The sequence below is a fragment of the Chelonia mydas genome, chromosome 4 (genome assembly GCF_015237465.2).
Source record: "Chelonia mydas isolate rCheMyd1 chromosome 4, rCheMyd1.pri.v2, whole genome shotgun sequence".
In the NCBI taxonomy this organism is placed as follows: Eukaryota; Metazoa; Chordata; order Testudines; family Cheloniidae; genus Chelonia; species Chelonia mydas.
Window position 1 is genome coordinate 18,547,303 of NC_057852.1, and position 24,510 is coordinate 18,571,812.

Sequence of the window (24,510 nt, forward strand, 5' to 3'; positions counted from 1 at the left end):
CACTACTCAGTTAATTGAGACCCTCTGTCAACTATCTGGCTTTGAATTAGGTCCTAATTACTATAGCCTGGTGGGTATTAGAGACAGGGTGCTGATTTCCCTCCTGATTTAGCACCCCTGTAGCAAGGACCCAGTCCTGCAGCTGGTCCTATAGGGTCAGGAGCTCATGCAGAGCTAATTGCAGGACAAGGCAAGGCCTATGTTTGCATTAGAGCCGAGCAAAAATTTGATGTTATTGATTTGGGGGCTAAACCAAAATGTCTGAAAAATAAAAAATGAGTTCTGGTCAAAACAAAAGTGGGGTTGGGTTTTTTTCAGTGTTTCTCAGCAAAACAAAACCCATTTGGTTTTGGATCAAACAAAATATTTCATTTGACCCTCAAACAATTTTTTTTTCAGTTTTTTTGTTTAGTTTTGGGACATTTGGGGATTATTTTTTTTAACCTTTTAAAAAAATAGCTACATTTCAAAATGAAACAACACTTCTGAACTAAAAGTTGAAACAAAACATTTCAAAATGGCTGAGATGAATCATTTCAACTGTTTCAAAAAACAAATTCTTCTTTTTTTTTTTTTCAGCCTAAACTATTGACCGAATTTAATCTGAATTCACGAGTCATGTCCGTGCCTGTCAAAATGAATATTCTGGCAAATGTACTGTTTCCTGAAAAAATGTCGTCAGCTCTACTTTGCATGTGCAACCTTCCCCTGGCCCATTGTTTGTGTGCATTATGATTTGGGGCCTGATTCTGCACTGAGTGCTCAATGGGTGGACCCTGTGTCCATGCACAGCCTCACGACTTCAATGGGGCACTGTGTACCTACGGAGTCTGCTCTTCCAGAACTCATTGCAGGATCAGGGCCAAAGCAATACAATACGACACCATTTGTTTCCCTTACAAACTTAAGTGAAACTCTCTAGCATCTTGAAAGATGGGCTACATATGCCAGACAAATGCAGCCGTGAAAGTCATGCACACAGTAGACTGTGCTAATACAACGTGTAACACAGACTAAGTAGAATAACATAGGCCTTAGCTACACAAGGACAGTTTTTGAAAGTGTTCCTACTCTTGTTTGCGGGTGAACCAAAATTAATAATAGTGGGCAACTGCTCCAATATTTCCCTAGTATAGCCAAGGCCTCAGGGTAATGGAGAAAATGTGCAGATAGTCAAAATCCATGTTAGTTATCTGCATACTTAACTGGTTCATCTCCTGCATGGCCACTAAAGAAGGCTGTGCTGCTGGTTGATAAGAGAATGTGTAGTACACAGGTCCTAATCCTGCGGTGAGCTCCACCTGTCGGGACCTTATTGCAAGACCTGGCCAAAATTAAAGAATAAAACAGATTAGAAAAGTGATCAGAGAACAACTGTCTAGAAATCTAGTGTGGAACACCGTGGCAATAGAATAGGGTAACCCCCAAAGGATGCAAAAATATGTCAAGCTGTTGCTCCTGTATTTAGGGTAGTAGAAAAATCCTGTCTCAGTGCATTATCTAATAGGCCTAAACTTGCAAAAGTGACTGATTTGGGGTGCTCAACCTGAGACACCTGAAGGGGCCCTAAATGCTGAGTAGCTGCCCTCTGAAAATCAGCCCTTTTTCAAACATATCAAATTGGACAACCTGAAGTTGAAGTACCAAAATCATTAGCCAGTTTTGCAAATGCAGGCCACAGTATGCAAACATGTAATGAAATGATTCGTTACCGTACGCAGAGCCCTATTTTGGTGTTGAGTTATTACAGACAATATGAATTATTTCAAGAGCACAGTGAAACCTGCCTCACCAGCTAACCAGTCCCTCTGCCCTAACAGCCTGTAAGAGATTAACTGCATCCTGCCATGTAGCCAATTATATGGCCAAAATAACTGCAATGGCTGTTTTTCCAGTGTTAGACCTACGTGGAGAATGTTGTTGGGTCCTCAGAACTCCATTCACCATGGTGTACTTCTGGACAGTGCAAAGTGGGTATATCTGACCACACCAGTATGGGTTTTCTCTTTAATGTATTTTATTTTCCTATGCGTGCCTGTCACATGCTTCAGCACCCTTTCCCCTCCCAAGGTGTCACTCTGTTAATAAATTGTAATATGTCTGACATATGGCATAGCAGAGGTGTGTACACAATCTGTCTGTTAAGCAAAAGGTATTATAAGCGTAATCCTGTCTGCCTGCAGATCTGGGAAAACAGAGCAAGCTGCTGACTGAGAAAGCTGGGACTTGAACTGCAGACCCACAGAGAGCTATCCTGCTCATGTAAGTCGGCGTAGCTCCACTGAAGTGGCTAAAGAGCTGGCCCGCAGTTTGTGAGCTTGTGAAGAAGTCTGGCTGTCCCAACAGCATCTGGCACAGAGAGGAGATCGTCAGAAAGGATGTTTGTAACAGGGCAGGCTGTTACCATGACCTTGGGTCAGACTGTGCTCTTAGCCACTCGGCTGTATAGCAGGCATAACACTTGAAATCCAGGGAGTTACTCTGGGTTGCTGATGGTGTAACTGACAGCAGAATCTGGCCCTGTGGCTCTGAACTACATGTGAGGGCCAGGTTCTCAGCTTGTGTCAATCAGCATCACTCCAATGAACTCCACCGAAGAAGAAGAAGAAAGGGATTAGGTCTTTTGGAAATCAGGCACTCAGCATGAACAGTGTGTGAATACCAGGGGATAATGGGCTGAATGAAGTCTGTTGGAGGGCTAGGGAAAATCAGAGTTCAGGGATATGGTTTGGTTGACTATATTTTAAAACAAAAAACCCCATTGCCATTCCCTCCTAGGTTCTGTCCACTGGCATATTTTTCACCCTGTTCCCTCATACTACTTTTTTGCTCTTCATCCGTCCTCACCTCAAGTCCTACCTTCTTCCTTGCTTCTCTGCTCCAGTGTTCTGCCTCTGGAAGGTCAGCCCTAGCAGGCTGCATCACTGTTTCCACAATGGCTCAATGAGTCTAGTATGATGAATATTACAGGCCCCAGTTTAAGGATAAGGAATCTGCCACCAAGGGAGGGACTTGGTGATGTTCTGACTTGGGGGATTTCAGTCTGGTATGATACGTGTAGATAAAGCTTGCTCCTACTCAGATTGAGATCAAAGGGAGCTGTGACATTAGCACCTGTGAAAATCAGGCTGCTTTTATTCAGGAGCCTAAATATCAGAGCCAGTTGAAATTTGTTCACAGAAATATTTCGGTGACCAAAAAATGGGTCTTCTGATCAAACTGAATTTTTGTCTTAGAAATGCCTTATTTTGGTGGAAATTTTCTGGGCTTCTGATGAAAAATGGGAAACTGAAAATGTTAACATATATATAAATTTTTTTACCAAAAGCAGTTTGCAAAAAGCAAAACATTTTCCATTTCTGGTTTAAGATTTTTGTCAAAATCTTTCAAAATTTCCCAGGAACATTTTTGTTTTCCCCCAAAAATTTCCTGTGAAAATTATTGGTATTTTTCAACCAGCTCTGCTGCATGCTGATTTAGGTGCTTATCTTTAGCCACCGAAATGCAAAGTAAAGAAGAAAGTAAAGCACAAAGAAGTACAAAGCACATTGTTTTGATTTAGTAGCCTTAATTTTTTTTTTTTTTTTTTTTTACAAAATCATGTTTCTTTGCTGGCTCTCGAATTCACAAAAAGCATCTGTTATTTGCAAAGTTTTAGGTCCTAGTACTGCTGAAATGTGATCTAGTGCAGATCTCTTACATCAGTGCAAAATACCATTGAATTCAGTTTAACTCCATGCAGTCATAAAGATTCACACCAATACATCTATTTGCAGGATTGGGTCCATAATAGGAAGTAGTGAAGTTTTGCTCTATAGATGTGCTTGGTGAGAAGTGAACTCAACACAGTCCAGGGATAGTACTGGTATAATTTTGAGATCCTTCATTCCAAAGATTAACTGAAAGCTATAAACCCAAATTTAGCTCTCCATTGAATTCACGTTATTTCCCCAATCTGGTAAACCACAATAACAACAGGACTTTTTATAAAGGAACAAATCATCTATGAGAGGCATATGTATCTCTCCCTTGCCACACTCCCTCACATACACATCATGACCTCCAAATCCACCAACCAGCTACATTTTGCACATGTGGGTTCCTGCTCATTTTAGCCACTCTTTGTTGGGCCCAACTGTAAGATTCAAGGAAGCGAGAAAGCAGGTGATGATCTTGTAGCTAAGACCTTGGACAAGGACTCAGGAGATTTGGGTTTTGTTCCTGGCTCTGATACTAATGTCCTATGCGAACTTGAACAAGTCCCTTCCCATAGCTGTGCCTCAGTTTCCCCACCTGTCAAATAGGGATGATGTGAGGATGAATTCATTAATGTTTTGAGGTGGTAGATATTATGGTAATGGGTGGAGCCATGTTCAGACCTAGATGAGACTTCACAAAGGATTGTAGTAACCACTGGCCACAGAGCTGGAGTGTAATATTTTTGATCATTCATTCATAAAACCGCCATTTAATGAAAGATCTTCAAATAAGGACCAGGCCACAGGCTAATTCATAGCTGTTTATTGTAAATTATTCAAGAGTTTACATGTCATTAATGGCAAATTAACACTGTTAAACGCCTGCTGGATGAAGTACAGAATAAGGAAAATTATTTTATATTGGCATCATTTAAAAAAACAAAACTAAAGAAAACCGAAACAAACCCAAAAGAACTGAGTTTGGTTTGAAAATTGTACATCTTTCCTGAAAATAACTTGGCCTGATTCTCATTTATACTAAGACTATCCCTCCCCCCTCCCTTTGCAGTGTAAATGGGCGTGAAAGTGGCCACATGCACGCTGCCAGAAAAGGGCAAAGGGAATCTTAGGCCTGGGCTACACTAGAAAATTAGACCGGTTTAACTATGTTGGTCAGGGGTGTGAAAAATCTACACACCCCAGAGCATAGTTAAGCCGACCTAAGCCCCTATGTAGACAACGCTAGGTTGATAGAAGAATTCTTCCATCGAGCTAGTTACTGCCTCTCGGGGAGGTGGAGTACCTAACCCCTCCCATCAGCATAGGCCGTGAAGCGGTGCAGCTGTAGCATTTTAAGTGTAGACAAACCCTGTAAATGAGAATCAGGCCCTCTGTCTTCAAAAGTGCTCCAGTGCAGACAATATAAAGCCTTTCTCCTGCACTGGCTACCATCTAATACAAAGGGCTGTAGGTCCCATTAAATCGGACGTGCTGCTTTTACAAGGCAACTGTTAAATCCAGAAGCTATATAACTTTTTTAATATATATTTTGCTCTGAAACCAATAGAGGCTGCATGCAGTTGTAACATTAGGAAAAACTGTGATCTAGATAAAGGCCAGGTTTTAAAGACCTGATAGTGAAAGCTGGGAAAAAAATTAAGACACCTATTGTGCAGAAGTAGCTAAAATATGCATGCAGCTGTGGCTGTGACCTGTTAGAATATAAATTAGGTCTCCAAACATTTAAATCGAAGCTTTTTTTGGTTTAAGACGTAGTTGAGCAGTATATCATTACGAGTTACAATGTTTATGTGACAATGAATGAATCAGCTAAGCATGGCATCAGTTTGTATTTTGGCTTGTATAGTGTGTAGCTTTTAACACAAAAGCCTGCTTAGCAATAAATGAATTTCATACAAACAACGACAGTGGAGCAAGGGTCTTACAACCAGGATAAAGAAAAATAAGGAAACAGATTTTCAGACAAACATCTTTTTTAAAACTGATTTTTCCCCAGTACAGGGGATTTTTTAAACATTCTTTTCTGTTTGTTTTTGCAACAGCATATCAGGCCCTATCTGCAACCCCCCTCGCTGCTCCCCCCCCCCCCCCCAAAAAAAAAAAAATTATGTCTCAAAGTATGTTTGGTTGACTAGTAAAAACAAAACAAACATTCACCTGGACCGCACTTTGAAAGGATAGTTAACTCCTCCATCTTGCCAGGGTTAACACGAACAAGCATATTACAGTGTACACTGGACTTAAACTAGAATGACTAAAATCAAAGATCTAGGATGTTTAACACTAATATTAAATAATATCCAATATTTTTACACTTAATAGTCTGGGATTTGGACATAAAACAACTAATACGAAAAAAATTGGGACGAAATTCACCCCTGACATAAAGCCACTAAAGTAAATGGAGTTATCCCAGGGATTAATTTAGCCCATTTTATCTGAAAAAACTATTTTTCCCAAAGGAAAAAATGCACACACACACACACATACAGACACACACGACAGCATCGATTTACACAGAAATGTTACATTTTCAAGCACTGCCATCACCAGTCCTCTCTTTGCGGGCTAAGATCATCTCCTTGGGAGCCTGTTTTCGGTCAGTAACCAACCCCAACCAAAACATGAAGTCAATGAACCATGTGGTTGGGTTGAATTTCAAGCCAAGCTCGCTGGCTGAATAATCAAATGGAAAGGTGTGATGGTAATTGTGGAAGCCTTCACCTGGAAAAGCAAAAAGAGAGATTTTAAGTGCAGTGGCCAACATACGTCTTGTGATTAGATAGATTAGGGAGATAGATAGAAGATACCCGACTCTGTAACATGTTCTACCCTGGTGCAACCCCACCAGGTGCATCATTGATTTAAAATGCAGAGGGAAAAAGTTGCAGGATCGTGGCCTCATCTATCTATCTCTGGCTTCCCTTTTTGAAAAAGTTGCACCAGTTTCACAAATATTGGGTTTTACATTGATTTAGTTAAACTGGGCAAACTGCGGTGTGGATACTCATCTCAATTTACAGTTGGTTTACATCAGGGGCGGGCAAACTTTTTGGCCCAAGGGCCACATCGGGCTGCGAAACTGTATGGAGGGCCAGGTAGGGAAGGCTGTGCTCCCCAGAACAGCCTGGCCCCTGCCCCCATCCGCCCCCTCCCACTTCCCGCCCTCCTCAGAACGCCCGACCCATCCAACCCCCCTTGCTCCTTGTCCCCTGACCGTTCCCTCCCAGGACCCCCTGCCCCAAGCCGCCCCCCCCCCCCCGGATCCCACCTGCTATCCAACCCCCCCCCGCTCCCTGTCCCCTGACTGGCCCCCGACCCCTATCCACCCCCCATCCACCGACAGGCCCCCCGGGACTCCCATACCCTATCCAACCCCCCCTGTACCCCGACCCCTGACCACCCCGCCCCAGAACCTCCGCCCCATCCAACCGCTCCCTGTCCCCTGACTGCCCCCCGGGACTCCCTACCCAACCCCTACACCGCCATGAGCATGCCACCGCCGCCCCCTTACCATGCCACTCAGAGCGGCAGGGGCCTGCAGTGCTGATGCCCGCGCGGCAGCATGGCTGCGGGGGAGGGAGAACAGCAGGGGAGGGGCCAGGGGCTAGCCTCCCAGGCCAGGAGCTCAGGGGCCAGGCTGGATGTGGCCCATGGACGATAGTTTGCCCACCTCTGGTTTACATTGATGTAGCTTAATTCAGTTCACAGGAAGCTACATCTTTATCTATACAAGGTTTCTGTAGCAAACTTGGTCATCACATCAATAAAATGCATTGTGGTTTTGCTTCCCCCACTGAGAGGGGGCAGCAAAGACATTTGACAAACAATCCCCTATTGCTAAACCACATGATGGAAAACAAGAAGGGCCTGGGGTGCCTACTTCACAAGGTCTGAGTAGAGAGGAAGAGGCAATTAACCCTGAGACAGGCTGCACAGGGAGGCTGGAGAAGAAGAGTCAGGGCTGAATGTTTTTAATGAAGTAAATACTAATGGAAACTGCGTGATCATGGGAGACTTTAACTTCCCAGATATAGACTGGAGGACGAGTACTAGTAATAATAATAGGGCTCAGATTTTCCTAGATGCGATAGCTGATGGATTCCTTCATCAAGTAGTTGCAGAACCGACTAGAGGGGATGCCATTTTAGATTTGGTTTTGGTGAGTAGTGAGAACCTCATAGAAGAAATGGTTGTAGGGGACTACCTTGGTTCAAGTGATCATGAGCTAATTCAGTTCAAACTGAACGGAAGGATTAACAAAAATAAATCTGCAACTAGGGTTTTTGATTTCAAAAGCGCTGACTTTCAAAAATTAAGGAAATTAGTTAGGGAAGTGGATTGGACTGAAGAACTTATGGATCTAAAGGCAGAGGAGGCCTGGGATTACTTTAAATCAAAGCTGCAGAAGTTATCGGAAGCTTGCATCCCAAGAAAAGGGAAAAAATTTATAGGCAGAGTTGTAGACCAATCTGGATGAGCAAGCATCTCAGAGAGGTGATTAAGAAAAAGCAGAAAGCATACAGGGAGTGGAAGATGGGAGGGATCAGCAAGGAAAGCTACCTTATTGAGGTCAGAACATGTAGGGATAAAGTGAGACAGGCTAAAAGTCAAGTAGAGTTGGACCTTGCAAAGGGAATTAAAACCAATAGTAAAAGGTTCTACAGCCACATAAATAAGAAGAAAACAAAGAAGAAGAAGTGGAACCGCTAAACACTGAGGATGGATTGGAGGTCAAGGATAATCTAGGCATGGCCCAATATCTAAACAAATACTTTGCCTCAGTCTTTAATAAGGCTAAAGAGGATCTTAGGGATAATGGTAGCATGACAAATGGGAATGAGGATATGGAGGTAGATATTACCACAGCTGAGGTAGAAGCCAGACTCGAACAGCTTAATGGGACTAAATCGGGGGGCCCAGATAATCTTCATCCAAGAATATTAAAGGAATTGGCACATGAAATTGCAAGCCCATTAGCAAGAATTTTTAATGAATCTGTAAACTCAGGGGTTGTACTGTATGATTGGAGAATTGCTAACATAGTTCCTATTTTTAAGAAAGGGGAAAAAAAAGTGACCCGGGTAACTACAGGCCTGTTAGTTTGACATCTGTAGTATGCAAGGTGTTGGAAAAAGTTCTGAAGTAGTTAAGGACATTGAGGTCAATGGTAAATGGGACAAAATACAAAATAGTTTTACAAAAGGTAGATCGTGCCAAACCAACCCGATCTCCTTCTTTGAGAAAGTAACATATTTTTTAGACAAAGGAAATGCCGTGGATCTAATTTACCTAGATTTCAGTAAGGCGTTTGATACCGTGCCACATGGGGAATTATTAGTTAAATTGGAAAAGATGGGGATTAGTATGAAAACTGAAAGGTGGATAAGGAAATGGTGAACAGGGAGACTACAGCAAGTCCCACTGAAAGGTGAACTGTCAGGCTAGAGGGAGGTTACCAGTGGAGTTCCTCAGGGATCAGTTTTGGGACCAATCTTATTTAATCTTTTTATTACTGACCTCGGCACAAAAAGTGGGAATGTGCTAATAAAGTTTGCGGATGATACAAAGCTGGGAGGTATTGCTAATTTAGAGAGAGACTGGGATATCATACAGGAAGATTTGGATGACCTTGTAAACTGGAGTAATAGTAATAGGATGAAATTTAATAGTGAGAAGTGTAAGGTTATGCATTTAGGGATTAATAACAAGAATTTCAGTTATAAGCTGGGGACGCATCAATTAGAAGTAACGGAGGAGGAGAAGGACCTTGGAGTATTGGTTGATCATAGGTTGACTATGAGCCACCAATGTGATATGGCCATGAAAAAAGCTAATGCGGTCCTGGGATGCATCAGGCGAGGTATTGCGTTACCTAGGGAGGTGGTGGAGTCTCCTTCCCTAGAAGTTTTTAAGGTCAGGCTTGACAAAGCCCTGGCTGGGATGATTTAGTCAGGGATCGGTCCTGCTTTGAGCAGGGGGTTGGACTAGATGACCTCGTGAGGTCCCTTCCAACCCTGATATTCTATTATTCTATTTCCAGTAGAGATAAGGAGGTGTTAGTACCGTTATACAAGGCACTGTTGAGACCTCATCTGTAATACTGTGTGCAGTTCTGGTCTCCCATGTTTTAGAAGGATGAACTCAAACTGGAACAGGTACAGAGAAGGGCTACTGGGATGATCTGAGGAATGGAAAACCTGTCTTATGAAAGGAGACTCAAGGAGCTTGGCTTGTTTAGCCTAACTAAAAGAAGGTTGAAGGGAGATATGATTGCTCTCTATAAATATATCAGAGGGATAAATACTGGAGAGGGAGAGGAATTACTTAAGCTCAGTACCAATGTGGACATAAGAACAAATGGATAGAAACTGGTCATTAGGAAGTTTTGACTTGAAATTAGACGAAGGTTTCTAACCATCAGAGGAGTGAACTTTTGGAACAGCCTTCCAAGGGAAGCAGTGGGGGCAAAAGACCTATCTGGCTTTAAGATTAAACGCTATAAGTTTATGGAGGAGATGGTATGATGGGATAACATGATTTTGGCAATTAATTAATCTTTAAATATTCATGGTAAATAGGCCTAATGGCCTGTGATGGGATGTGAGATGGGGTGGGATCTGAGTTACTACAGAGAATTCTTTCCTGGGTATCTGGCTGGTGAATCTTGCCCATATGCTCAGGGTTCAGCTGATCGCCATATTTGGGGTCGGGAAGGAATTTTCCTCCAGGGCAGATTGGAAGAGGCCCTGGAGGTTTTTTGCCTTCCTCTGTAGCATAGGGCACGGGTCACTTTCTGGAGGATTCTCTGCTCCTTGAAGTCTTTAAACCACGATTCGAGGACTTCAATAGCTCAGGCATAGGTGAGAGGTTTTTCGCAGGAGTGTGTGGTTGAGATTTTGTGGCCTGCATTGTGCAGGAGGTCAGACGAGATGATCCTAATGGTCCCTTCTGACCTTAATATCTATGAATCTATGAAACTTTTAGTTGATGATGAAGCCCAGCTGAGCAAGAGGCAGACTAAACTGCTCTAAATCCAGGAATTAGGGAATAAGAAGGGGGCTGCAGTAACTTTCTGGGCTTAGAGAGGGAAAGGAACAAATGGGAGGGGGGATTAGAAGCCCTGGGAAGGGAGTACCCAGATGAGGGTAGAGAAGGAGCTGGAAAGAGGTGAAGTAGGAAGCAGCTAAGGGAAACAGCAGCAAGATCTGGGACAGTGCAGACCTTGCCCATTGGTTGTAGAAGTCCCTGGGCTGGAACCCAGAGTAGGGGGCAGGCCTGGGTTCCCTACCAGCCACTGGGGAAGTGGCACAGACTGGGCAGTAGAGCAGAAGACTGCTTGAGTCAGTTTGTCCAGTAGGACTTTGAGACCCTGGAAGGGAAAGACTACAGTGACCTGGCCAGAGGACCAAGCCATGAAGAGAGAGCACCCTGAGGGATGGAGGGGCAGTAACCTGACTCCAGAGAGAGAGAAGAGAATGAGACAATGGGGTGAGAAACTGAAGGAGGGGGGCGTCAGATTGGTCATGAGCTAATCCCCAGCTGTGGCCACAGGGAGGTGCCCCCCGAGACAGGAGTGATCCAACGTGATTTTACAAGGACACCCCTGGATGAGAACTATGGAAGAAGTTCCCTTTCGGCTCTATCACAAAATTGGCCTATTCCAAGGCTGTCACAAATGAACCAAAAGGCCCCACTGTTGAAAACAGCTTGACTGCTAGCGTAGGCAAAACAAATCTCTTTTCAGCTCAACCGAGACTTGAGGCTCAACCATGCCTCTATCACAGGGCGGCGCAAGGTTTTTTGTCTCACACACGCTATAAGCTAAACTGGTTTCAGTATTGGTTCCAGTCTCCCATTCCTGACAAGCTTTGGCAGCATCTAGCCCAGCTATTAGACAGGACATGCTGCCATCAGCCAGAGCCCTACACATGTATCTGAATCAGAGCATTGAGGGTTGGACTAGGTGACCTTCTGAGGTCTCTTCCAACCCTAATCTTCTATCATTCTGTGAACCCAAAAGAATAAGTTTAGCATTCTGAGGAAATAGCTCAGGTTCCCCATCAAACAGCTCGCTGCTGAATGGATGTTTCAGTTAAGGTAACAGAGAGAAGCGTAGCAGTTCTTTCCTAACAGGGCTTGAGTCATATGCTGGTAGAACTCTTAAGACAGTTATAAGAGAGAGGGATAAAAACTATGCAGCAGCAGGGAGCCGAGAAAACCTGCAGTGGGAGAGAGTGGAGGAGTCAGGCGGAGGTGAGAGCAGAGATAAGCTCCCTGACTTCCTTTCTATTACAGAAAACACTGAACATCCCCTGTGGCAGCTAATAACCCTTCCTATTCATTTCATTGCAGCACTTGTTCAAGGGGAATGTGCCCAGGCCCTGACATTTGCATTCAAGGGTGTCTGACATTCATGCAGTATTTACGTGTGGCAACAGTGCGATTGACTGTCAAAATAGCCACTATACTAGTCTATTCAAATAATAAGGGAAGAGGGTAATCATATGGTATGAGGCTTCAATTAATGCTGGGTTAGCCCCGGGAAGTGGGAAATATCTGTTTTTATTGGTTAGAGTAGCAGGCCAGAGCTTTGGTTTTGGGACACAGATGTGTGCCGTCCAGTAGGCAAAATTATTGTGATTAAAAGGGGAGGAGGAGGAGATAGACTATCACAAGCTCAGAAGCACGGATAGTGGGAAGAGCAGAAGTCAGGTTCAGTTATGTATGATGAATACAGAAGCTAAGATGGTCCGAAGTAGGGACCTCATAGGAGCCTAAATCCATACTTAGCATCTAAGGGTGGAATCTGTAACAACTTCCCAACCCGAGCAACCTCTACATCACCACCTATTACTGTTCTAATTGGGAAGAACTGTCCAAGGAAATGGAAAAAAGAAACCCGATTTCAGACATTTAATGCCTACACACTGTACAAGACCCCTACTGAGGCAGGGACCAGAAGCAGGCAATACAAACTAAAGCTGACGATGAACAATGCAAGATTTTCCGCTAACAAACAATATACAACCTCATCAGTGACAAAGCACCCAATATAGTCTGCATCCCCAAGACCTGACTGGATTCAGCAAGCCCTGTGCTCACGCACCTCATTCCCTCAGGATACCAGGTACATCACAGACCTAGACAGAACAAGGCGGCAGACGGCCCTGCATTCATCTTCTCAGTAAACATCCAACGCAAGAGATGTGCCTCATGTAAGACAACTTCTTTTGATTTGATGCATCTGGCAGTCGAAACCAGACCCAAAGCTAACATAGGTTTTATGCTCATTTACAAACCACCACAGATTAAATGATTCACAAAGGAGCTCACCGACCCCTTGTCAGTGATGGTGGTGAAATGCTGCTGACTTGTCATCCTGGGAGATTTCAACACACACATTCGACTAGGCCACAGATGCCAAAGCCCCCTAACTCATCTCCTCACTTGCCACCCTAGGACTTGAACTGGTCACCCCTGATCCAACCCATGCGCTGGTCACACCTTGGACCTATTTTTTGGCCTAGATGTCAAAATGGAGAACATCACAACACAGCCACTGTCTTAGACAGATGATCACCTCATGAAGGCAGTGGTCAGAGACCTTCCAGCACCCAGGCAACAAGAAGGTCCAATGATCCTGATTCAACCACGAAGACTCATGGACTCCAACCAGTTCCAAAGCCTGACAAAGGACAATAGCACTCCATCCACAGGACGAGGGGTTGAGAACCTTGTTACCTTTCTACAATCAGCCACTGACACACTGGCCCCCACACAGCCTCTTCTTCCACATTGCTCACACAGATCTCCGTGGCTACTGACGCCTTGTGCTGGGTGAAGAGAGAAGGATGGAAATTTGAGCACCAATAGAAGAAAACAAAGGCTGATTTAGAGAGGATGAAACATAGATTCCTCAAAGCCTAGGCCGAGGCTATATTACAAGCCAAGAGAATCTTCCTATCAGCCTCCACTGTGGCTGCCAAATCCCTCTCCAAGCAGTTATCCAGGATGGTAAACAGCTTCATTAATCCTGAATGAAGACAACCTGCTGTGCAGCAGAGCACCAAGTGCTGTGAAGATCTATCGTCCTACTTCACTGAAAACATCACGCAGCGTTAGGAAGCCTGCTCAAACAGCTGGAATCCACTCCACCTCCACCCACCAACCAAACAGCCCACCTGCATTCCCAGAGTTCATTCATCAAGAAGTTCTTGACACCTTAAAGGAGTCTCAGCCAAGAGCTGTGAATCCAGCCCATGCCCTTCCTGACTTGTGAAAGAGTCTTGAACAACTGGTGCCACTCCTGACTGAAATGATCAATGCCTCATTCACAGAAGGAAACTTCCCTTCCTCCTTCAAACACACACTAGCCTGACCATTGCTGAAGTAACCCACCCTAAATGCTTCGGTCCTAGCCAACTACCATCCACTGTCAGACCTCTCATTCCAAGCTCATAGACAAGCTAGCAAAAGGTGAACTACAAGCTCATGTAACTGAAGCCAACATGACCTAGACCATCTCATTCTGGATTCAGGCCAGGACAAAACCAAAACTGCCCTAGTGGCACCGTTGGACGATCTCCTCCTGCCAGCGGATAGAGGAGAGACATCCATTCTCATCCTTCTGGACCTCTTGGCAGCATTCCACAATGTTGACTGAGATTCTGTTGTCTCACCTGAGAGAGATGGCAGGGATCCAGGGTAACATGCTAAAATGTCTTAAGCCCTTCCTGGAGGGGTGCATCCAACAAGTAGTGCAGGGAAACTGCACCTCTGCTACCAGACTACTCACATGTGGAGTTCCACCAGGATCAGTTCTCTCTCCAGTCCTTTTCAACATCATATTCACACATGACCACAGCACTACCACCAAGAGGGCCTAGTGCTTGGATAAGATCAGCTCATGGGTGAAGAACAGCTAGCTGAAGCTGACCCCGAGCAAGACAGAGGTGATGCTAGTGGGCAGAGGAAAGTATGGTGAAGAGCTTGCAGCTACGGTGCAGTCTTCATTGGTTGAAGATAAACTCCCACAATTGGTCAGCTAGGTCCATAGTCTAGGAGTACTCTTGGGTTCCTTGGAGACACTGAACTCTCACCTAGCAGCATCCATGAGTAACTCTTTTTACCATCTCTCCTTGGCTAGGAAACTCTGTCCCATGTTGGCAGATGAAGACCTGCCCTCAGTTATTTATGCCTTCGTCCTCTCTTGGCTGGATTACAGCAATGCAATATACCTGGGCATGAAGCCTTCAGCACTTAGGAAAGTCCAGCTAGTTCAGAACACTGTAGCACATCTCCTCAGCAACACGGACTACAAAACCATGAACATATCAAACCTGTCCTCCACTCTCTATGCTGTCTTCCCAGAGATTTGCAAATTAAGTTCAAGGTCTCAGGCCCAGGGTATCTAAAGTTCTGTGATGAAGCCTGTGGTCAACAACTACGCTCCTCTAGCACCACGGAACTCTCAACAATAAGGTTAAAGCTCATCAGTCCAGGAGACACAACTTTCTCTGGGGGCCAGGCCAAGACGATGGAATGAACTCCCGCAAGGAACTAGGGGCCGTAGCAAACCTCATTTTCCTCTCCAAATGCAAGCCACATTTCTCTGGCCTTGTCTTCTCTAATATAAAAAAAACATAGCAACAGTGATATAAAACGCACCCTACCAAAACAAGACACTGCACTGCACACACTTCTCCCTCTGGGGAGAGGATGAGAGGACAAACAATATATGCCAAATGTGTAGTGATGTTGCTTAATGCATGACTGAAAGGCGCTCAGATACGACGGTGATGAGCGTGGTTTAAGAACCACCTGGAATACAATAGGCTTCCATGGAAACAAAGTTAGGCTTTTGAAAATCCCACCCCAAATACATGGTCTGATTTTCAAAAGTGCAGCATACCCAACAGCTCCCACTGGGATGGCCAAGTGTTCCTGGGCGCTCAGTATTTCTTGAGATCAGCCCAATTACTTAGGCACCTACATACATGAACTAGGGGAGATTTTCATAGGCACAAAGGGCAGTTAAACACCCTACTCCCATAAGTGCTGGGAGCCTAACTGCCCTTTGTGCCTTTAAGAATCTTCTCTGTAGGCACCTAAGTTGAGGCACACATTTTTGAAAATCTTGGCCAGAAGCAGTGGCTTTATATAGTGGCCACAACGGTTTTGGGGCTTTGCTGCTTGTAAGCTTTGGCTGAATTTCATCCCACTTCTCCCTCCGAGACTGTAATAATTGTTTCATAACTGAGTGCCATGGGAGTGCCTGGCCTGCTGGTGACATGGATTTAGTTGAGCGGCCCTTGTGAGAGAAGAGAGACAGGGCTCAGGTCAGTGTAATAAAACACACAAGGAATCTTTACTTAGGATGCTAGACGCTCATGGCCTGCTGTCTGGCTCACACGCTGTGCTGCACAGGATTACTGCAGACAGACTGCCTAAATCCTGGCCAGGATTAAGCACTCAAGGAATGGATTGCTGACTATCCTATGTGCATGATTCTAGTGGCTGCTCTGTTTGCAGTGAAAGGAAATCCCATTGCTAGCTAGAGCTCGGCAAAGTGCAAAGTAACCCAAGTTAAAGCTTCAGAGGGACATTTTGCCTGGTACTCACCAATGGCTCCTAAAGTGACAAATGCATTCTGCCGGGGGCTGATGTACTTGTCATAGGGTCGATTGCCATACATGTGAGCCGCGCTGTTGACCAGCCAGGTGACGTTGAGTGAGACGGTGTAACGAAGGATGGAAGCAAGGAAGTAGGAATTCCACAGACTCTCCTCCCAGATGTACCAGGGCACCAGGGTGGGGATCACAAAGCACATTAGCACTACTGAACTCTTATAGTACCTACAGGGAGAAAAAGGGACAGGAATAACAGCATTACTGTGACCAGAGCGGGAGCTGCATGGTTACTGAACTGGACTAGGATTCAGGATACTTGGGTTCAATTTCTGTCTCTGCGACAGACTCCCTGTGTGGCTTGGGGCAGGTCACTTGATCTCTCTGTGTCTGGATTCCTCATCTGTAAAATGGGAATAATAGAACTTTGTTTGTCCGAGTAGTCTATTTAGATAAGCTTTTTGGGGCAGGGGCTGACTCTTGCTATGTGTATATACAATGGCTAGCACGATGGGACCCTGAGCTCATTCAAGGTCTCTAAGTGCTACTGTAATACAAAATAATAATAATATTATTATATGAAAAATATATTTTAAAAGAAAATCGGTCATGCAGTTCCTGTAATTCCTCCTTTCCTCTAAGCCTTGTACAGAGCTATTTACTGGGAGATTTATTTTCTTGAACAGAGAAGAACATCTGTATATTTCACAGGCTATTGGGCAGTTTACTCACTTGGTGCTGACCCGGGAGTTTTTACTCATTTCTGATAGTCATATGTGCTTGTGCTGCCTAGCGGACAGAGCACGGGAGTAGCATTAAGGAGCTCTTGGTTTAGTCCCAGCTTTGCCACTGGCTTTCTGCATGACCTTGGGTAAGTCACTTCCCCACTCTATGCCTCAGTTTCCCCATGTGTAAAAGTGGAGATAAGAGAATCTATGGATAAGAAGCGTTATATAAAAGACAGGTATCATCGTTATTATGCCAAAGAAAGTTCACTGGAACAGAACTGCAGCAGATGAGGAGCTCTGCAGATTACCAACTCACTCCAGCAGGGGAAAAATAGTCTAAAATCGAGCTGGTTTTCCAAACTGAAACAAATAGCATCACAGCAGATATTAGCTGCAGTCAGCCATTTGGACCTTAATTTGTTTTTGCACAAAAAAATGGTGCTGACATGGCAGCATTAACTAAAGTAAATGCAATCTGCCCTCCATTTTACCTTCGAGTGCAGAGTTCTGCTTTATTAACACAGAGGACATTTTCAAACCATTATTCGAAATACTCAGAAACAGTTGCCAGCAACAACCATGCATTAGGAAGGTAAACAATTTTTCATTCTTAAAAGCTTGTTTCCTCCCTCCCTTGCTCGGCACCTTTGTGGTTATGTTTCCAACAGCCCGCTCGAAAGAAAAGTGTGAAGCTTAATTACTCATGAGCGGTAAGGCCAAAACACTGCTTGTTAAATGTCAGGAGCTTTTCTGTTCCTCCACAAGAATGTTAGCAGTGGAGTGTTTGGTCGTTTTGTTTCAGCTCTCTCCTTGCCTATTTGTCAGCTGCTGTCAATAGGCTACATGGAAGATGTGTCGGCTTTTAATGGGAAGTTGCACAGGCTGACTAAAAAAGGAATAATTAAAAGCCTTTGCTGAAGGGAAAAAAATTACCATAAAATTGCAGCTGTTTTCTGTCAGAGTGAAAATTGCATTCAACATTAATCTGTCCACGGGGAAAAGACAGGTAACGTCAGCTAGGCTGGGGGAAGGCTGAACGCAGCAGGGGAAGCTCCAGATATGCATAACTCGCTTGTTTTGTGTTTCAAGGGGAAAAGGACTAGTGATTCAAGGTTTTATGACAGTCAGAGTATTTAAAGCCATAAATTACAATTGATCGAAACACTGGAGATCAAACTGTACAGCGCAAATCCTCTATCTGAACACCCCGGAACTTTGGGAAAGTTCCGCTTTGGCTGCAAACTTTGCAACTGGGGCCTGACTCTACGAAATGCACCAAAGACCATTTGCCCTGTGTCCCAGTACGGCAATTAAGGTATATCAGCTGGGCTGGACTGTCCAACTATGTTTGTGTCAAATGCACCATTATCCTACAGCTAGCGAAGATTCTTCTTGAGCCCCAACCATAGGAAACGCTGCTTTTGGAGCAGGGATATTGGCGTTCTCTCCCCACTGCTGCATGAAGCACCAAACGACTACAGCGGCAGAGCGAAGACAGCCATGAAAAAAGGTCCAAAGAGGCTACAGGTCTGTTACAATACATATGAAAGTTCTGTCTAGGCACATTAAGCCATGATTAATTTCCCTAGCAAATCACAACTTGCACTGGCAGCGGTCCCATGCCCTTAGGTCTGCTAATCACTTGACATTAGTAATAGAATGGACTGAGAACTTTGATGCTAAGGAATTAGCAGAGATTCAATGAGAGGAGAATTATCATGCAGGTTCATGTCTGTCGATATTTTGATATTGAAGCACACTGAGCATGTTGGCCACTGGCACGGTTTTTATTTTCACTTTCACCACTCAGATTGCAAAGGCACAAACTCCTCCATAAAGGAAGAAGAAAATTAGAGGATATGCTCTAGCTCAAGCAGAAGTGAAGGGCAAGAATTATTGGGAGAGGTTCTATGACCTATGTTACAGGTCAGACCAGACCCTAATGGTTCCCTCTTTCTTCAAAATCTATGACTGAAAATTCTGTCATTTAAGCGGGTAACACAGATGTAACTGCAAGAAGATTTTAGCCTTTTAAAAATCTTCTGGTATCTAGGCTGATTTGATTGGGCACCAAGTCCCCATCACGTCACAAACCCTGGGCCTGAATTTGCCTACCTGGCTATACAAGCAGGGCCTTAGCCAGCACCCACTCAAGTCAATGGGAGGCCTTCCATTGACTTCAATGGGCAATGTATCATCATCAAAATCTTTTACTTGATTTGTGGTAGCACTTAGGGTCCCCAGTCACAGACCACAGCTCCACTGTGCTAGGCCTTGTACAAACACAGACCAAAAAGACAATCCATGCCCTGATAAACTTACAATCTAAGTCATGTCTGTGGTCCGCCCACTTCTTTATTTTTAATTATTTGTATTCTCACATAGTACAAAAATAGAGGAGGGATTTTCCTCAAACTTTCCAGTGAAAATCACCCCTTTGCTGAGACTGCATAGAAGATTTCAGTCCCCACCGCGGGGCATTTTGGAGACAGTTATAGGCACATGTAAAGAAGAAATTATAAAACAGAGGCAGATACAGACCAGGTGTCTGAAGGTGGAACTCCAATGAAGGCCAGGGGTTCGCACCCGTTTACTTTCAATCAAGCCCCCAAATCTATAAGCAGCTGTAACAATGACCGATCTATTTCTTCCTCAGAATTTCATGAGGAAAAGTAGTTTTCAAAGCCCTGAAATGTGACAACTTGCTCCCACAGTTCAGCCAAGTTTGTACAAGACACATACACAAAGGTGTGGAGGAAACAAAGCTGAATAGTGCAAGAGGCAAAAAGAAAGGGAGAGAAGGCTGATAAGTGAAGCAGAATGCTAAACTAAGCCAGGAGGGAGGCAAAAAGGTGTGTGTGTGAGAGAGAGAAAAGAGTAGGGTTGCCAACTTTCTAATTGCTGAAAACCAAACATCCTTGCCCTGCCCCTTCTCCCAAGGCTCCATCCCTGCCCTGCCCCTTCTCCGAGGCCCCGCCATCACTCACTCCATCCCCTCTCCCTCCATCGCTTGCTCTCCCCTACTCTTGCTCAGTCGCTCATTTTCACCAGGCTGGGGCAGGGGTTGGGGTGCAGAAGTGGGTGAGGGCTCCAGCTAGGAGTGGGGGCTCTAGTATGTGTCTGGGGATGAGGGGTTTGGGGTGCAGGAGGGGGCTCCAGGCTGGGGGGTGGGGCTGAAGGGTTCAGAGTGTGGGAGGGGCTCAGGGCTGGGGCAGGGGGTTAGAGTGTGGGACGTGGTGCGGGCTATGGGAGGGAGTTTGTGTGTGGGAGGGGGTTCTGGGCTGGGTCAGCGGGTTGGGGCGCGGGAGGGGTTCCGAGCTAGAGCAGGGGGTTGGGGAGCGGGAAGGGGTGAGGGATACAGGCTCCAGGCAGCGCTTACCTCAGGCAGCTCCCAGAAGCAGCCACCATGTCCAGCTCCAAGGCGGAGGCGCGGCCATGGGGTCTCCATGTGCTGCCCCCGTCCTCAGGTGCTGCCCTCGCAGCTCCCATTGGCCATGGTTCCTGGCCAGTGGGAACTGCGGAGCCAGCACCTGGGGCAGGGGCAGCATGCGGAGCCCCCATGGCTACCCCCCAGCTGGAGGGACATGTCGCCACGGATCTGGGTAGGGATGGGAGCCTGCCTGCCCCGGTGCGCCACCGACCAGACATTTAACGGCCTGGTCAGCAGTGCTGACCAGATCCACCAGGGTCCCTTTTCAACCGGGCGTTCCAGTCAAAAACCGGATGCCTGGCAACCCTGGAAAGGAGGAGTGAATGGCAGAAAGAGTATAATGTGACAAAGGAGCTGGCAAGCCATGTGGAATGATTCAACAGAGAGAGGAGCAGCAAAGAGGCACAAGAGGTGAGGAGAGAGACAGACAGAAGATAATGCGCCATAAGATGGAGAACAGGCCAAGAAGAGCTGAATAGTCTGAAGACAAAACAAAATGAGGGGCTGGCAAGAGAATTTAAAGGTGCCACAGGCAAGCCTGCTTAGCAGGGTAATGCGCAGTGTCCCACAAGGGCTCGGCACAGGAGAATGAGAGGCAATTTATCCTCAGACTGACAGGCAAAGGGAGCCCTGGCTCAGCATCCCTCGGTACTTAAAACTGTGGGGGGAAGGTTGCAAGGGGTCACACACAGACCTGGCAAAAAGCACAATTATAAAAAACAGGGTGGGTCATTGAGGGGAACTCTTTGCTGTCTTACCAAAGTTGCTGCTCCCAGATTATGACAGACACCCACCCACCCACCCAAACTTTTTTCAGGCCACTTTAAGCATGAGTATCCCTCTGAACTAGGCCTCCTCAGACAGGGCGCCTCTTATTTTAAACCCAAATTTACCCCCATACATGCTGATCTCACAATATCTCGCTTTCATCACTGCAAAACAGTGGCACCAGAAATGCAGCTGTAGCTGAGGCAACATTATTGTTAGACCTGGTCCAAAATTAAAATAAAGAAAAACATTTCAAAGTTGTTTTTGTTTTGCCAGGATCAAAATGGATCCCATTTTTATTTTTGTGGGGTTTTTTTGTTTGTTTGTCAAGATGGTTATCAAAATGTTGATAGAAGCTTTTTATTTATCAACAATTTAGGTTTCAGCAAATGAAGTGTGTCACGACACATTTCAACAAAAAAATGCAATTGAAATTTCAATTTAAAAAAAAAACACAAAAAGTTTTAGCAAAAAGTTAAAGAATTCAGTCATGGCCACCGTTTTTTGCAAAAAAATGTGGTTTAAAACGTCAGCCATTTCACAAGGAAGAAAAACAGTTACTTGAAATCTTTCGGCCAGCTCTGATGATTACTTGTGCAAAATAAGTGAACCTCCCTTTTCTGCAAACTCCGAGCACGATTGTATGCGTGTATGTCCTTAACTCTGAGCTTTGGTCCCGTGCTGTGCAGTTAAAGGCCAGCGATTGTTGTACCTTTACGCACACAGAATTGTTCCTTACACCAGGGGGGCTCAACCTTTTTTTTTCTGAGGCCCCCCAACAGGCTATAAAACCTCCACGGCCCCACCGGTGCCATAACCACTGTTTTTTTGCATATAAAAGCCAGGGCCGGCATTAGGGGGCAGCAAGCAGGACAATCGCTTGGGGCCCCATGCCACTGGGGGCACCATGAAACTAAGTTGCTCAGGCTTTGGCTTCAGCCCCGGGTGGTGCGGCCCAGGACCCCGGGCTGCAGTCCTGTGCAGCAGGCTTTGGCTTTCTGCACTGGGCCCTAGTGAGCCTAAACACCAGCCATGCTTGGTGGACCCCCTGAAACCTGCTTGCAGCTCCGCAGATGGCCCTGGACCTCTGGCTGAGAACCACTGCCTGACACGGAGTAGTTTCATTCCAGTTAATGGAGCTGATTATTCATGGACTAAGGCACGACTCAGTGGGCCAAGTTCTGCTCTCTGTTACACCAGCGTAAATGTAGAGTAGTTCCATTGAAATTAATGGTTTTACTCCAGATTTACATTAATGTAACTGACAATGGAATTGGACCCAGAGTGAGTCAGGATGTCACATAATCTGGTCCTAAGAAATCCACTAGAGAGGTACAATTCACCATTATTATTACCAATCAGACGTCGTTTGTTTTTCCAGGAAGTAAATAATAACCTTCTGTTCTTACAACATGGTGTTGACATAAACAGGTTTACGTTCCTGAGAAAAAGAAAATGTAAACTCTAAATTCACTAGACTAAATAGTCCAAAACTCAACTGTCAAGTCCAGAGCAATATCAATTGCTAAGGCCTTGGCTACACTTACAGATGTACAGTGCTGTGAGTTAAACCCGCCTTCGTACAGCTGAGTAGGGAAAGAGCAGCAGTCTGTCCACACTGCCAGCTGCCAGCGCACCGTCTCGTGGCCACATTTGCAGCAGCATTGGGAGCGGTGCATTGTTGGCAGCTATCCCAGCATTCAAGTGGCTGCAACGTGCTTTTCAAATGGAGGCGGGGGAGAGAGAGTGGGTTTTTGGGGGGCTGAGAGTGTGTCAGCGAGCTGTCTTGTAAGTTCAGACCCTCCTCCCTCCCCCGCCTCTCTCTCACTCGCTGACTGAAAGCAAAGGGCAGCTGTTTCTTTTTTTCCTCATAGACGAGCTAAGCAGCCGCTTGCCGAAACAGACCCCAATGCCCCGGCACAGCCGCCTCTCTCTTCAAGCAACCATTAGCTGTCAGCATTCCAGACGGAGCCCCCCCGCCTGCCTCTCACTCATTCCAAGCCAACAGGGGCTGTGTTTGTTTTTTTGATAAGCAGCCCCAGAAACGGAGCTTTGAAACGGCATTTCTGCGTCCAGAGTTCACAACAAAACAAGATTCAGAGTAGCAGCCATGTTAGTCTGTATTCGCAAAAAGAAAAGGAGGACTTGTGGCACCTTAGAGACTAACAAATAAATAAAATTTAAGCATAAGGTTTCGTGTAGCTCATGAAAGCTTATGCTCAAATAAATGTTAGTCTCTAAGGTGCCACAAGTCCTCCTTTTCTTTTAACAAAACAAGAGAGGACGCTTCAGTTAAAAGGCTTATGGGGAGTTTCCGGAGGTCAATAACGTTACTCCCCGTTTACACTGGAGCTGGAGCATCTCAGCCAATGCGCAACAGCTGTTAATCCTCTCGGGGAGGTGGAGTACCAGGAGCGCTCCAGCCAGGGAGTCAGAGCGCTCTATGTGCCTTGCCAGTGTGGACAGGGAGTAAAATGGAGCACTCTGGGAGGCTTTACTGCAGTATAACGTGCAAGTGTAGCCAAAGCCTAAGACAATCTTCCCTGCACAGAAATGTACCTTATGCCACAGTTATATAAGCACTACAGAAATGCCTGTCTGAGATGGGAAATGATTCACTCAAGCAAAGGTGAGAAGACAGTTATGGAAGCTCAAACACACTGCAAAGGAGACTTTGCAAAGTCCTGTGGAATTCTCCACTGCTCTCCAAAAAGCAGCTAAAAGAACAAGACCAACTCATTGCATCAGTTTCATCCCTGGTCCAGTCCCATTGACCAGGGATTAGTTCAGCCCTTCCTGGGGATTTCTGCAATGCAAAGATAGGCGTGACCACCCTCTCTTCCCAGTAGTGTCCAAAAATAACACTCTGGCTACCAAACAGAATTGATCCTATCCGGCTTTTAAAACCCTCCTGGTCACACATTCACCACTGAGAATAGTGCCTACACCCTGTGCAGTAACTACTCGAAAATATTATAATTTCAATACTGGCTGAAGCATCCAGATCAGTGTCCCCTACCATAGTGATGATAATGGACTGGGGAAGGCTGCAGTCTGGGCTGTACTAACCCAGCGGGCCAAGCTGATGACATCTCATTTTATAAAGGAATTAAGGTACTGGGAGAGGCAGCAGTTCAGCTCGACTGGGCCCTGTGGGTCAGGTTGGTGATCAGCAGATAATTCAGACAGAGGGATATGTTTTATTCCTCATTGAGGCTGTTAATGATGATCATGTT

At 45.3% G+C, this 24,510-nt stretch overlaps 1 protein-coding gene across 1 annotated transcript in view; it reads right to left on the reverse strand.

Annotated features, from left to right (window-relative positions):
• Positions 1–4,506: 4,506 nt before the first annotated feature.
• Positions 4,507–24,510, reverse strand: part of SCD5 (stearoyl-CoA desaturase 5) — an 81,339-nt gene continuing 61,335 nt past the window's right edge. The window contains exons 4-5 of the mRNA XM_007065635.4: positions 16,344–16,576; positions 4,507–6,443 (exon numbers count right to left, since the gene is read on the reverse strand). Of these exons, the coding sequence (XP_007065697.1) occupies positions 6,253–6,443; positions 16,344–16,576 (424 nt within the window). The 3' untranslated portion in view covers positions 4,507–6,252. The remainder of the gene's footprint in view (positions 6,444–16,343; positions 16,577–24,510) is intronic.